The sequence below is a fragment of the Salmo salar genome, chromosome ssa06 (genome assembly GCF_905237065.1).
Source record: "Salmo salar chromosome ssa06, Ssal_v3.1, whole genome shotgun sequence".
Lineage (NCBI taxonomy): Eukaryota > Metazoa > Chordata > Actinopteri > Salmoniformes > Salmonidae > Salmo > Salmo salar.
In genome coordinates, this window is record NC_059447.1 from 91,029,253 (window position 1) to 91,041,593 (window position 12,341).

Genomic DNA, 12,341 nt, shown 5'->3' on the forward strand with positions numbered 1-12,341 from the left:
ACAGGGTTGACGATGAGGATTTGGCCGGGGGGGGTAGAATGTATAGGGAACAGGTTCCGTATCCACATGGCATCTCAGAGTAGGAGTCGACCTGGGATCTGTCCATATAATTGTATTCATAATCTAAAAGACAGAACTGATCCTAGATCAGCACTCATACTGCAGATACGGGCTTGATCAAAGGAAAATCTCAAATGGCAGACATGGCAATGAAGTCCAAGATTTCTGTTTTGAATGTTTTTCAATCAAACCTATTACGTTATTTCAAATGTATTTTTTTGCTGTAGTTGTGTATCCTAATTCAAACTACAGCATAACATTTTCACTGTTCTGATTTAATTTTAGATACTGCTGTGGCTTAAAAACACCTATTATGGAGTGTTAAACTTAAACCATGATTGGAACATAAATTGAGTTCCAATTTATGATTAACATAATGTCATCAGTGTGTAATAGAATCCACTGTTGGAAGGAGAGAGAATGTTTCCTTTAGTGTTACATCGCAGAGGTTTTATTAGAGAGAGAGGAAACAACACAACTAGTTTTTAATGAACTGCTCAATGGCGCAGAGGAAATTGGACAGATTGAGGTTTCTGGTCAGTACATAAATCACCTGTGTGCCATTCAGAATGGCTCTTCAGGTCGAGAGACACACACAGCAAATCACTTGAGTCCGTGTATGACATCTTTTTTTTTAATACAAGGTAAAATACAAAAAGGCAACCCATTTCAGTTTATAAACATCAATTGATCTGTAACCATGTATGAACAAGTCAACATTAGCAGTACTGTCTGCAAGCAATGCGTTTTTGCTCATGTCGCCCTAAATGTGATTTATCAAATCGATATCTTGTCAGTTTTCCCAAACAATTATAATATTGCAAATTATAGCTCCTACTACAATTGACTTATTCACATGCAAAGTAGATGCCGAGTGTTAGTCTTAATTAACCATGATTGGAACATAAATTGAGTTCCAGCTTATGTTGAACATGATGCCATGTTGATCGAGATAAATGGCTGCTAGCTGTACAACGTTTATAAAATTTGTGGCGATTACACACCGAGCATCCGCACTGTCAATTTTGACAGCGTGCCTTTCAAAGTTTAGTCTTAAAACATGTCATATGGGCCTAGAGATCATCTCCTCTATCAACAGTCCACTGTCAGCATTATAACATTAACCCCTGATACCATTTCAATCAAAAGTCCACTGTCAGCATTATAACATTAACCCCTGATACCATTTCAATCAACAGTCCACTGTCAGCATTATAACATTAACCCCTGATACCATTTCAATCATAAGTCCACTGTCAGCATTATAACATTAATCCCTGATACCATCTCCTCTATCAACAGTCCACTGTCAGCATTATAACATTAACCCCTGATACCATTTCAATCAACAGTCCACTGTCAGCATTATAACATTAACCCCTGATACCATTTCAATCAACAGTCCACTCAGCATTTCCCCTGCCATTTCAGGTCAGTACGACTTGAAAATGTCCTAGGACAAGGCCTCAGACCTTGGGCACAACCTCAGACTGATGTGGCCTTGCGTCTTTGGGTGACCCATAGCAGGATGGAGACGAGGACCGTGGAGCCCGCTAGAGGGCCGAACACCTGGATTATAGGAAACTCTCCCTGCCAACAACACACAGACAACAACCATTTAATTTTGTGCATAGCAGTTATTTTTCTCTTTTGAAGGGTTTCATTTGACCATAGCAGTTATTAAGTTTGAACAGGCTGTGAGTTTGTTTCCTTTGGCAGTTCATACTTGCGTTGTCTTCAACAAATCAGTGACGGAATATGGATATTAATGAATAAGCTATTGTTTTTTTTTGTGATGCAACTTATCGCCATTGTCCCAAAATAATAATACAACATTTTGTAAGAATATTTTCCAATAAATGACAGGGAGGCTGTTGTTGTAACTGACCTCTCGGCGACACTTGTATCCACGGAAGTCATCCACACAGCTACATTGAAAGAAGCCCGGACCGTATGGTACACAGAGGGAGTTCTCAGGGCAGTTCAACGCTGTAGAAGCAAAGTTATGGGGTGAGAAGAAGCATATAAGCTACTGTCAGTTATAAGACTGATGGCAGTTCACTGTAATATAGAATCACAGCTAAAGGTGGCACCCATTTTTTTTTAATAGTTTCATAAATTAAGTTCAACTAGAAATAAGGAATGCTTGTTTACTCAAAACAATGTCACATAGCAGAAAACCATAATGGTAAAGTGACTGACTTACACAAATAACCAGTCTGGTTACAGATGTCTTTCTGTCCTTCACAAAAATTAGTTTCCCCTTTGACCTTCACCTTATCCCATGATGCATTGCCTCCTGGACAGACCAGGTTGGCAGGCAGAATCCTTACAGGTCGAAAGAAGAAAACAATACTATTTTTAGAACCCCCCCAAGACCATATTGCTTGCACCAGAGCTACTTGAGTGCTCAGTCCCTGAGAGTACAGTACAGGAGAGATTTAGCAATGGTGTTAATTGGCAAACATTGAAGGACAGTAAATTGTGTATTGTAAGTTACAGCTCAGTTATAATAATTATGGCGTTGTGCTTACAGGTTAGTTAACTGAATAAAGCCTTCAAACAGTGAATCGTCCAGATTTACAATGGGGTTCAGTGAGAGATCTCTGCAAAGTCAAGAGAGAAAACAGAAGTTAAACGCAGCACATAGTAACACACTGGTAATGCATGTTGAATGGTCTGTTTTCCATACATTGTTGTAGCGCTGAAGGCATCTTGGAGGTCTTCAACATGGCTTAGGGAACAGTTTGATAGGTCCAACCTGAGGGAAACGTATAGAGTGTGATTAATACATGTTGATAAGGGCACAGACAGAAAAATAAAATAAAAAGTAAAAAAAAATATGACAGATACTGGCTACACGACAAGTCATCAATTGGTATATTTTTTAATTTTACCTTTATTTATACAGGTTTTTCTCATTGAGAGAACATCTCTTTTCCAAGTCCCATAGTTGTTGGATGTTACTAAATGTTATTACACCAAGTATTTGTCCTGTATGTGCAATTCAGTAGGACCACCAGATTATCAACTGCAAAAAAAAAATTCACTAAATAAAATCATTTTCAAAACACAAAATCTAATTTCTACCCGATGACGTAGTCAGCATCCCTGGTGGTTTCTTTCCGCAGCAGGCAGCAGCGGCCATCAATCAAACCCGCAGCCGCGGAACACAACTGGCTAACAGCAGTGCCGTTTTGGACTGTCCCGTTGCACAGATGGCACAGGCCCACCTGTTGTTGTTGTGGACCACAAATACACAACACGGAGCTATTCACAACAAGACTGTAGCCTAGCAACAATAGCTTTCTACAACAAATGCTTCAGAAAAAAAAAACTATTTTACAGGCAACTATTGACCAATACTATAGCTTCAAGCGACAAACCAAATTGTATTTGTCACATGCGCCGAATACAATGCAGTGAAATGCTTACTCACAAACCCTTAACCAACAATGCAGTTCAATCTCAGTGTGTGTGTAGCATGCAGGCTAGCAGCAGACAGTTACAATGTAACACATCCGAGTGTGTAAACAACGTAACAACTCTAGTCTTGACTATAGAAGCAGTCACAATGTAACAACAACGAGTGTAGCCTAGCATCAGCAGTAACAATTGAACGTATCTGATATAAAACGGAACAGCATTGCCTATAGACCTCAAGCAGACCCTTACCTGTAACTCAGTCAGTTGATAACTACTAGAGAAACATAAATGAATGAACAACAAGACCACTGCTGAATTCTGCTGGCTGTGTACACCGGTCATTTTATCACGGCGCAAATCACATGACCGGAACCTATAGGCATGTGACTGAGGGCGAGTGAATCACGGCCGGGTCCCCGATAGGATCTCGTCTCCTTGTCTCGTTTCCTTTTCACACATTGATTGGTGCTCGATTTGAATAGATTTTTAAAAAACACTATGGTAGACTACTGTTAGAGCAAATGCCGTTCAGAAAGATCGTATGTTTTTACTTATAGACGTATTATTCTTTCTGTTCACATTAAATATCATTAAGAGACAGAGAATATAAAAGGAAACCATAACTGTGTTTGAACGCAGCCAGTGCTTCATGACGTTACAATTTGCGCAACATTTTTTTTTGCATACCTAAAATGCAGCCTATAGATTAAAGCATTTGTATTTAACCTTTATCTAACTAGGCAAGTCAGTTAAGAACAAATTCTTATTTACTATGACAGCCTACCGGGAAACAGTGGGTTAAACTGTCTTGTTCAGGGGCAGAACGACAGATTGTCACCTTGTCAGCTCAGAGAATTCAAAATAGCAATCTTTCGGTTAGTGGCCCAAACGCTATAACCACTAGACTACCTAAAGCCCCATGCATCTCAAAGAGAGAGCCTATTAGACTGTAGTAGTCTATTAAATATGTTGTATTATTAATAGCCTATATTTCTTTGTTCCTTGCCTTTCAAGACAAACAAAAATGCACAGGCTTACATGGCCAAAATCACACATTTTGGAAATTCACAAAATAATTAAAAAATGTTTTTATCATGCTGATATTAAGGAAGACATTTCAATTGGTTTTGGAAGTTGTCTGGACTGCTCAAACGCACAGTCATCTGACCATCCCGACTTTCAGGAAAGCACCATCACAGAACAGGGGGCAGAATACAAGAGCAAATCATTTACCTAAGGAAAAAAAAAAATGGCATGCTGTTAGAAAATATTACACATTTTATGTATGTGTGGCTTAACCCCCAAAATAAGCTAATACTTATTATTTTTTTTTACGTGAATTCATTTAAAAGTAGAAATACAATTGTTTTGCAACGTTTGAAATAAATGTGGTCCCCCTCTCTCTCGGGAATGGTTTGGACCGGAGGACTGTTGCAACGCTTCTTAATTTCTTAATGATCGACCTGATGCCCATCAGATACATTATTGTTGGACGGCTACAATGCATCCAGTTTTCGTGGATTAGTATCAAGTTTGTTTTCTAGAACCGTTTGCTAGCCAAAACAACCTATTTAGGAGAACTTCAAGACACAAGAAAGAGTTACAAAAAAATCTATAGGCTACAACACATCTGTGCTTGTTTTCTCTCTCGCTCAGTCGTTTGTACCATTTTAGGGCAGTGACCGGGGTTTGCAGGAGCAAACTGCGTCTTTTCATCAGAAAGTTCTAATGATTACGCAAGTGAAGGGAATTGTCGGCACGATTTGGACAACGGATTGCTGTAACAGGGCCAACGGTGAATGTTTTATTTACCTCTTCACACAGAGTCGACGAATAAGTTGAATTGTACTGCCAACAATGAAGGTGGAATGACCTAAATCTGCAACATGGCTGCTACGGGGATGCTAGTGGGAAAAGTTTAGAGTACTGACGTGGGAGAAGTTGTCTACTAATCCAGTACAGTACAGCAGGAATTGTTGGATAAAGAAAATCCCCCCAAAAATATTCGTCGCCTCTGATTGAACAACGCACATAAACACTGTGCGTTGCCCGAGTAAGAGCGGAGGAGTGCAAGACTACTTTCTTCTTCAAATGATTGTAGACTTTCTCTTCAAGATTTTGTGTTTATTTTTTATTTTTTCATCCAAAATAGTGCATCTCTCGTCCAGTGGGCCATCTGAAATCTAAAATGCATTTCTCCATTCCCGAAACGGAGGTTCGTTCGGGAGAAAATGGATCAACATATGTGGTGAGTTCCTGGACTGATTTTGTTTGTCTGTTTACGGCGTACAGTTATTTTACTGCAGATTCCTAGAATGTGAAATCCATTGCAGATGATTTCCCCTCCAGCCCAGCCACTTTACATCACAGGAGGTTGGTGGCACCTTAATTGGGGAGGACTGGCTCGTGGTAATGGCAGGAGCAGAATAGGTGGAATGGTTGCCCCAGGTCTACCCCATTCATACAGCTAAGCCAATTGATGATAGTGTCTTCTGACTGGGGGAGTTTTAAGTGCGGGATGCTTGCTCTAAACATTAACATGCACCGCTTGACATACTCCTTTTGGAAACATAAGAAATTTGATCTTTCATATCAGCAATAAATAATTTTCAAAAAACAAAAGGGGAAATTCCTACACCTTTTTAAAATATTTTTTTTATAGGGTTAGGGTTTGTGTTCCCACACGGCCATATGTCCATGCTACAGAGCTTGTTTACAGAAGACAGACAGAATACAGACTGAGAACAGAGGCCACTACCTGTGCTATTAGTTATCTAGCATGCTCTGAAAACCTGTCAGTTAACTGGGGAGGAAGTGTAGTTGGTAAACTGGAGGCTCACACAGCTTGTTGATCTGTGCAAAACTGCTACAGTAAGTATATATATTTTTAAGATTCTATATATATATATATATATATATATAATCTTAAAAAAATATTTCTCACTGACATGAAAGATAAGAAAGCGATGATTATTGATGTTTATAAACGTTAAAACACAGCATTGGAATTGTAGTTTACACTGAACCAAATGTAGGAGAATGGAATGGCTGAAAACCCTACAAATGGAGAATACAATACGGGTCTGAAGCCCACCAGCGGCTGGCCCGGGTCTGAAGCCCACCAGCGGCTGGCCCGGGTCTGAAGCCCACCAGCGGCTGGCCCGGGTCTGAAGCCCACCAGCGGCTGGCCCGGGTCTGAAGCCCACCAGCGGCTGGCCCGGGTCTGAAGCCCACCAGCGGATGCCCCGGGTCTGAAGCCCACCAGCGGCTGGCCCGGGTGTGAAGCCCACCAGCGGCTGGCCCGGGTGTGAAGCCCACCAGCGGATGCCCCGGGTCTGAAGCCCACCAGCGGCCTCTGTATGTTTAAGAAACATTGCCTTGTGCCTTGAAATTAGCTCAAAGGCCGGCAGATGGCGATATCGTGTCCTCATCTTACCGTCCAAAGGCATTGTATTGCCGGTTGCATACAATCGTATCCCACGTGGACCGGTTCGTACCTAAAACATTCTCCATTCAGGCTGCAAAGGTGTCGATTTTTATGGGGAGAAGGTGGGGAAAATATGCGTACTTTATTTATGAAATCATTTTCCACCACCATGCTAGAGTGGATCCTTGGAATGCTATTCCCGGATGTTGTGTATCGTGTTCAGCCAATCAGGTTGCAGCAGTCTGTTTACCCATGGCTGAAAGCAGGGCGCCACATCAGGAAGTAGCATTAGCCACGCTAGCATTGTGGTGGAAAATGGTGTTCCATAAAGAAAGTACACATAGATATTTTTTTTTATTTATCTATCTATCCTGTGTGCGTGTGTTTTTATTTTTTCAATTATAAAAGTTATATATTGGAAAGACAAATACAATTTACATCATTCATATTATTTTATATGTATGTGTTACCTTTTGCTCAACTTATTTTCTGCTGTGCTGTTGTTGGCTGATTGGATGCCTTCCCCTTTTGAAGTGAAGGGGGAAAATTGATGGCATACAGTAGCTTCACCTTTTTTTGTTAACAATCATCGTCCTGGCAACCCCATCAGTTGAGACTTCAGGTCTGTTTTGAAATCCTCTGCCTGAAAGTGCTGACTACAAACATGGACATTTCTCCACTGGAGTATTCACATCATAGGCAGCATCTTTATTGCCGCCTAGCCACTGTCGGCTAATCGCCGGCAGCTAACTGATGAAATGTTTCCCCAGCAGCCTGTGTGTTTGCTTGTAGTTTACACATCCAGGTACTGAGCACCACACCAAGAGTAACTTTACAGAAAAATGAATAGTTATTCGCAAGCTGATATTCTATGAACCAGTGGCAGGTCCAGTGAGTAATGTTGGCTATTCTCAACTGAATGGACCTCGACAAATCGCTATCTACTTCCCCAGAGTCAGATGAACTTGTGCATACCATTTGTTATTTTTATTTTGTCTCTGCGTGCAGTCTGAAGGACGTTGCTAGCAAGCGCAATTGCTAACTAGCATTAGCGCAATGAGATACCCATAGACTTCCAGTCATTGTGCTAACGCCAGTTAGCACTGGCTTGCGAAACTACCTCTAACTTCCTTCATACTGGACACAGAGCCATAAAGTATATCCACGAGTTCATCTGACTCTGGGGGAAGCAGATAAAAAAAGGCATCATTGGCCAAAATCCCGAAGTATCCCTTTAAGATAGCTAAGTGACACAACCACATCAGAGTCATAGTAACACTTAATAGTACTTGGCACAAAATAGTACTTGGCATCATATGGATATGTATTTAACAGTTCAACATTCACCTTCTGCTACCATTTCTGTCAAGCCGTCTACATGTACAGTTTAACACATACGTTTTGATAAATCCTAATGTACGCACCACACAGAACGCACTGCAACTGCCTCCACAACGCAATGCTGCAAGGACAAACGCAGCGTTTTCATTGGAAATGAATGTAATTCTGGTGTACCAAAATGCAATGACGCTGTTGGTGTGATCGAAGCGTAAGAAAATGTTCCCTCAAGGTTATCAGTAAAGTCGGTGCTAGTAGGAAAATACACAGTCACTGTCTCAGATGTAGCCTGAAGCAAAACGTCTGTCTGTTGACAGCTTAGGGAACGGAGCAACACTGGAGTAAAGATTGATGATTTATAAAGGTCATTAAAGGTCTCCAGCTGCTGATGATGCACGGACAGACCGATTTCAACCATTAACCGTGAGTGAGTAGTGTAGCGGAGAGCGAGAGAGGGCAAAGTACAAGGGGTAACGCTAACTGTCGTTAAGGAAACGCACCAACAGAGTTCTTACCAACATCTCAAGGAAAGGAAGTGTCTTTTTTGTTTTGTTTTTTTTAATGTTTTTTTTAAGAATGGGTACTTTTTCAACAACTCTGTGTTTGAGTGGAGGGGGTGTAGAGAACAGCAGATGGTGCAAAATTCAGGCAGTGTTTTGGGGGGTTGGGAGGCGTTAAAGGTGTCTGTCTTACTGTAACTGTTTCCTTGTAGAGAGGCCTATCTGTAGTCTGACTACAGTGAGTTTTGTGTCACTGTGACACTGACTGTAGCGTGTTTAACGGGGCAACAGGAATAGACTGGCCTGGGTCCCCAATGGCATCCTATTCCCTTTTATAGTGCACTACTTTTGTTGACCAGGGCCCATAGGGCTCCAGATTTTTAAAAGTAGTAACACTGTAGGGAATAGGGTGCTTATGGGCCCTGGTCTAAAGTAGTGCGCTATAAAGGGAATAGGGTGCCATTGGGGACTCAACTCAGTCCACTATATATTCAATGAACTATTGATGCACTTCCAAAACACATCATACTGTGACACTTTCTGGATTTTGAAAGTTCTAAATCTCGAACTTGATAGCTGACGTGTAAAACATTTTGGGACTGTATCAACAGTGGACTTATGAAACAAAGACCAAAATACATTTTTTTAAATATTATTCCTTTAATACTGAGGGATTGTCTGTGTACCTTGGAACCAGCAGAATGTGCAGCGTCCGCACCACACATAACACAGCACAGTACAGGGGCTTTAGGAAAACAAAGACTGCATTTTATAATGGCGGAATTCCTTTGTGAGCAAAAAAACCTTTCTTTGACAGTTCTCACTTCCTGTGGTTTGGGAACGGACAACAGTTTTCCTGTGTAGTTAATATGGTCTCTACTGAACTATGGTTAAAACAGTGCGTTTGGAAAGTATTCAGACCCCTTCACTTTTTCCACATTTTGTTACGTTACAGCCTTATTCTAAAATTGATTATATTTTTTCTCCTAAAAATCTACACCCAATATCCCCTAATGACCAAGCCAAAACATTTTTTTATTTTTTTAAAAACATTTTAAAAAATGTATTAAAAATAAAAAACATAGTTATTCAGACCTTTTGGAGTTGGAGTCCACCTGTGGTAAATTCAATTGATTGGACATGATTTGGAAAGGCACACACCTGTCTATATAAGGTCCCGCAGTGCATGTCAGAGCAAAACCAAGCCATGAGGTCGAAGGAATTGTCCGTAGAGCTCAGAGACAGGTTTGTGTCGAGGCACAGATTTGGGGCAGGGTACTAAAACATGTCTGCTGCAGCGTTGAAGGTTCCCCAAGAACACAGTGCCCTCTGTCATTCTTAAATGGAAGAAGTTTGGAACCACCAAGACTCTTCCTAGAGCTGGCCGCCCGGCCAAACTGAGCAATCGGGGAGAAGGGCCATGGTCAGCGAAGGACAACCATCTCTGCAGCACTTCACCAATCAGGCCTTTATGGTAGAGTGGCCAGACGGAAACCAATCCTCAGTAAAAGGTACATGACAGCCCGTTTGGAGTTTGCCAAAAGGCACCTAAAGACTCAGACCATGAGAAACAAGATTCCCTGGTCTGATGAAACCAAGATTGAACTCTTTGGCCTGAAAACAAAGGGTCCCGTCTGGAGGAAACCAGGCACCATCCCTACGGTGAAGCATGGTGGTGGCAGCAGAATCATGCTGTGGGGATGTTTTTCAGCACCAGGGACTGGAAGACTAGTCAGGATCGAGGGAAAGATGAACGGAGCAAAGTACAGAGAGATCCATGATGAAAACCTGCTCAGGACCTCAGACTGGGGCGAAGGTTCACCTTCCAACAGGACAAAGACCCTAAGCACACAACCAAGACAACGCAGGTGTGGCTTCGGTACAAGTCTCTGAATGTCCTTTAGTAACCAAGCCAGAGCCCGGACTTGAACCCGATCGAACATCTCTGGAGAGACCTGAAAATAGCTGTTCAGCGACCCTCCTCATCCTACCTGACAGAGCTTGAGAGCATCTGTGAAGAAGAATAGGAGAAACTCCCCAAATACAGGTGTTCCACACTTGTAGTGCCAAGAAGACTCTGCTGTAATCACTGCTAAAGCTGTTTAAAAAAAGTACCGGGTCAAGGGTCTGAATACTTATGTAAATGTAATTCGTTTTTTTTACTGAAATATCTAAACATCTTTTCCCTTCCTCACTATGGGGTATTGTGTGTAGATTGGGGGGAGCGATGTGATCAATTTTAGAATAAGGTTGTAACGTAACAAAGTGGAAAAAGTCAAGGGGTCTGAATACTTTCCAAGCGCTCCGTATATCTATACTGAACTAGGGCAGTGTGGAAAGGAGACTGTGTGTACAGTAATTGATAGTGTGTGTGTGTATTGTTTAGTTGGTGGCAGATTGAAACATGTCTTATAGAAAATGCTTTGATATCATCTGTTGGGTATAATTACTGTGAGTTTCCAGTTTTATATGTAGATAAATACCTTGTCCCCATGCGTCTTCTTTCTTTAGACATACATCACATTCCAATGTGAATACCTAGTAATATCCTTTACAGACAGGGTATAGGCTAGTTCACTAAACACATTCTGCTTGTGACCTTGTTCCCGAAAAGCATAAAGTGAATTGGGTGTGGACTTCAATGTGCTGTTATTGCCACAATAAGCTTGCATGTGTTGAGTAACTTTTTCAAGACTGCAATTCCTATGAACGTCTAGTTCTGGACCTCTCTTGGTCCATATTGGTGGTGGGGTGGGGGGGGGGAGTGGATTGCTTAATGTTCAGACCTCAATTTCATACAAAGGGGATTTACTGCATTAGAAAAAAATCGTTCCACCTCAAAAAGCACAACAGGATTTTACCACCCACCATCTCCGACTGTTCTGAAATGAGTTCTGCCGTTCGAAACAGGAGAAGATAAACATTCCTGAAACATGTCTTTGTTGAAAGATCATTTGAACTCTGAGAATTTTAAGATGCAATCAGTTATTTTCAATTTGTTGACTTTTATTTTTTTAATATTCAATAAATTATAGTACCCAACATCCGACTTGAACAAAACCTCTGTTTAACAATGATTTGAGGGATCCACAAATAGTAAAAAGCCGCCTACAGACCCCTCCCCCCACCCCACCACAGTAAGGAGAATCAGTTCTCTGTTTGGCAAGTAGTATGAAGCTGCGACTTTGAGTATTGTTCATTCATACGATGTTATGTATTCGCAGTAAATTTGGTAATAGTCGCCCCCCCCCTCCCCCCTTTGGGTGGTGGATCATTCTTGATACACGGAAACGGTTGAGCGTGAAAAACCCAGCAGTGTTGCAGTTCTTGACTCAAACCGGTACGCCTGGCACCTACTATCATATCCTGTTCAAAGACACTTAAAACCTTTCTTGCCCATCCACTCTCTGAATGGCACACATACACAATCCATGTCGCAAGGCTTAAAAATCCTTCTTTAACATGTCTCCTTCTCTTCATCTACACTGATTTTTGAAGTGGATTTAACTAGTGACCTAAGTTATCATAGGAAGAGTGCTGAGGAGTATTTCTGTCTGTAATAAAGCACTTTTGTGAGGGGGAAAAACTCA

The 12,341-nt window shown here is 41.3% G+C and overlaps 2 protein-coding genes across 3 annotated transcripts in view; one reads left to right on the top strand and one right to left on the bottom strand.

Annotated features, from left to right (window-relative positions):
- Positions 1-672: 672 nt before the first annotated feature.
- Positions 673-3,887, bottom strand: atraid (all-trans retinoic acid-induced differentiation factor). Its single transcript, XM_014206204.2, has 7 exons — positions 3,736-3,887; positions 3,151-3,293; positions 2,753-2,821; positions 2,595-2,666; positions 2,267-2,388; positions 1,949-2,049; positions 673-1,650 (listed from the first exon to the last, which is right to left on the bottom strand). Exons 1-7 carry the CDS (start codon positions 3,826-3,828, stop codon positions 1,546-1,548), a joined length of 705 nt encoding a protein of 234 aa, XP_014061679.1. The 5' UTR covers positions 3,829-3,887; the 3' UTR covers positions 673-1,545.
- A 1,003-nt stretch (positions 3,888-4,890) lies between these two features.
- snx17 (sorting nexin 17) overlaps positions 4,891-12,341 on the top strand; it is an 84,996-nt gene continuing 77,545 nt past the window's right edge. Inside the window, exons 1-2 of one of the 2 annotated variants that reach the window (XM_045721180.1) lie at positions 4,891-5,281; positions 5,639-5,734. In XM_045721180.1, coding sequence (XP_045577136.1) covers positions 5,675-5,734 — 60 coding nt within the window. In that variant the 5' untranslated portion in view covers positions 4,891-5,281; positions 5,639-5,674. Of the gene's footprint in view, positions 5,735-12,341 lie in introns of both variants that reach the window. The other variant, XM_045721179.1, reaches the window with a different exon arrangement.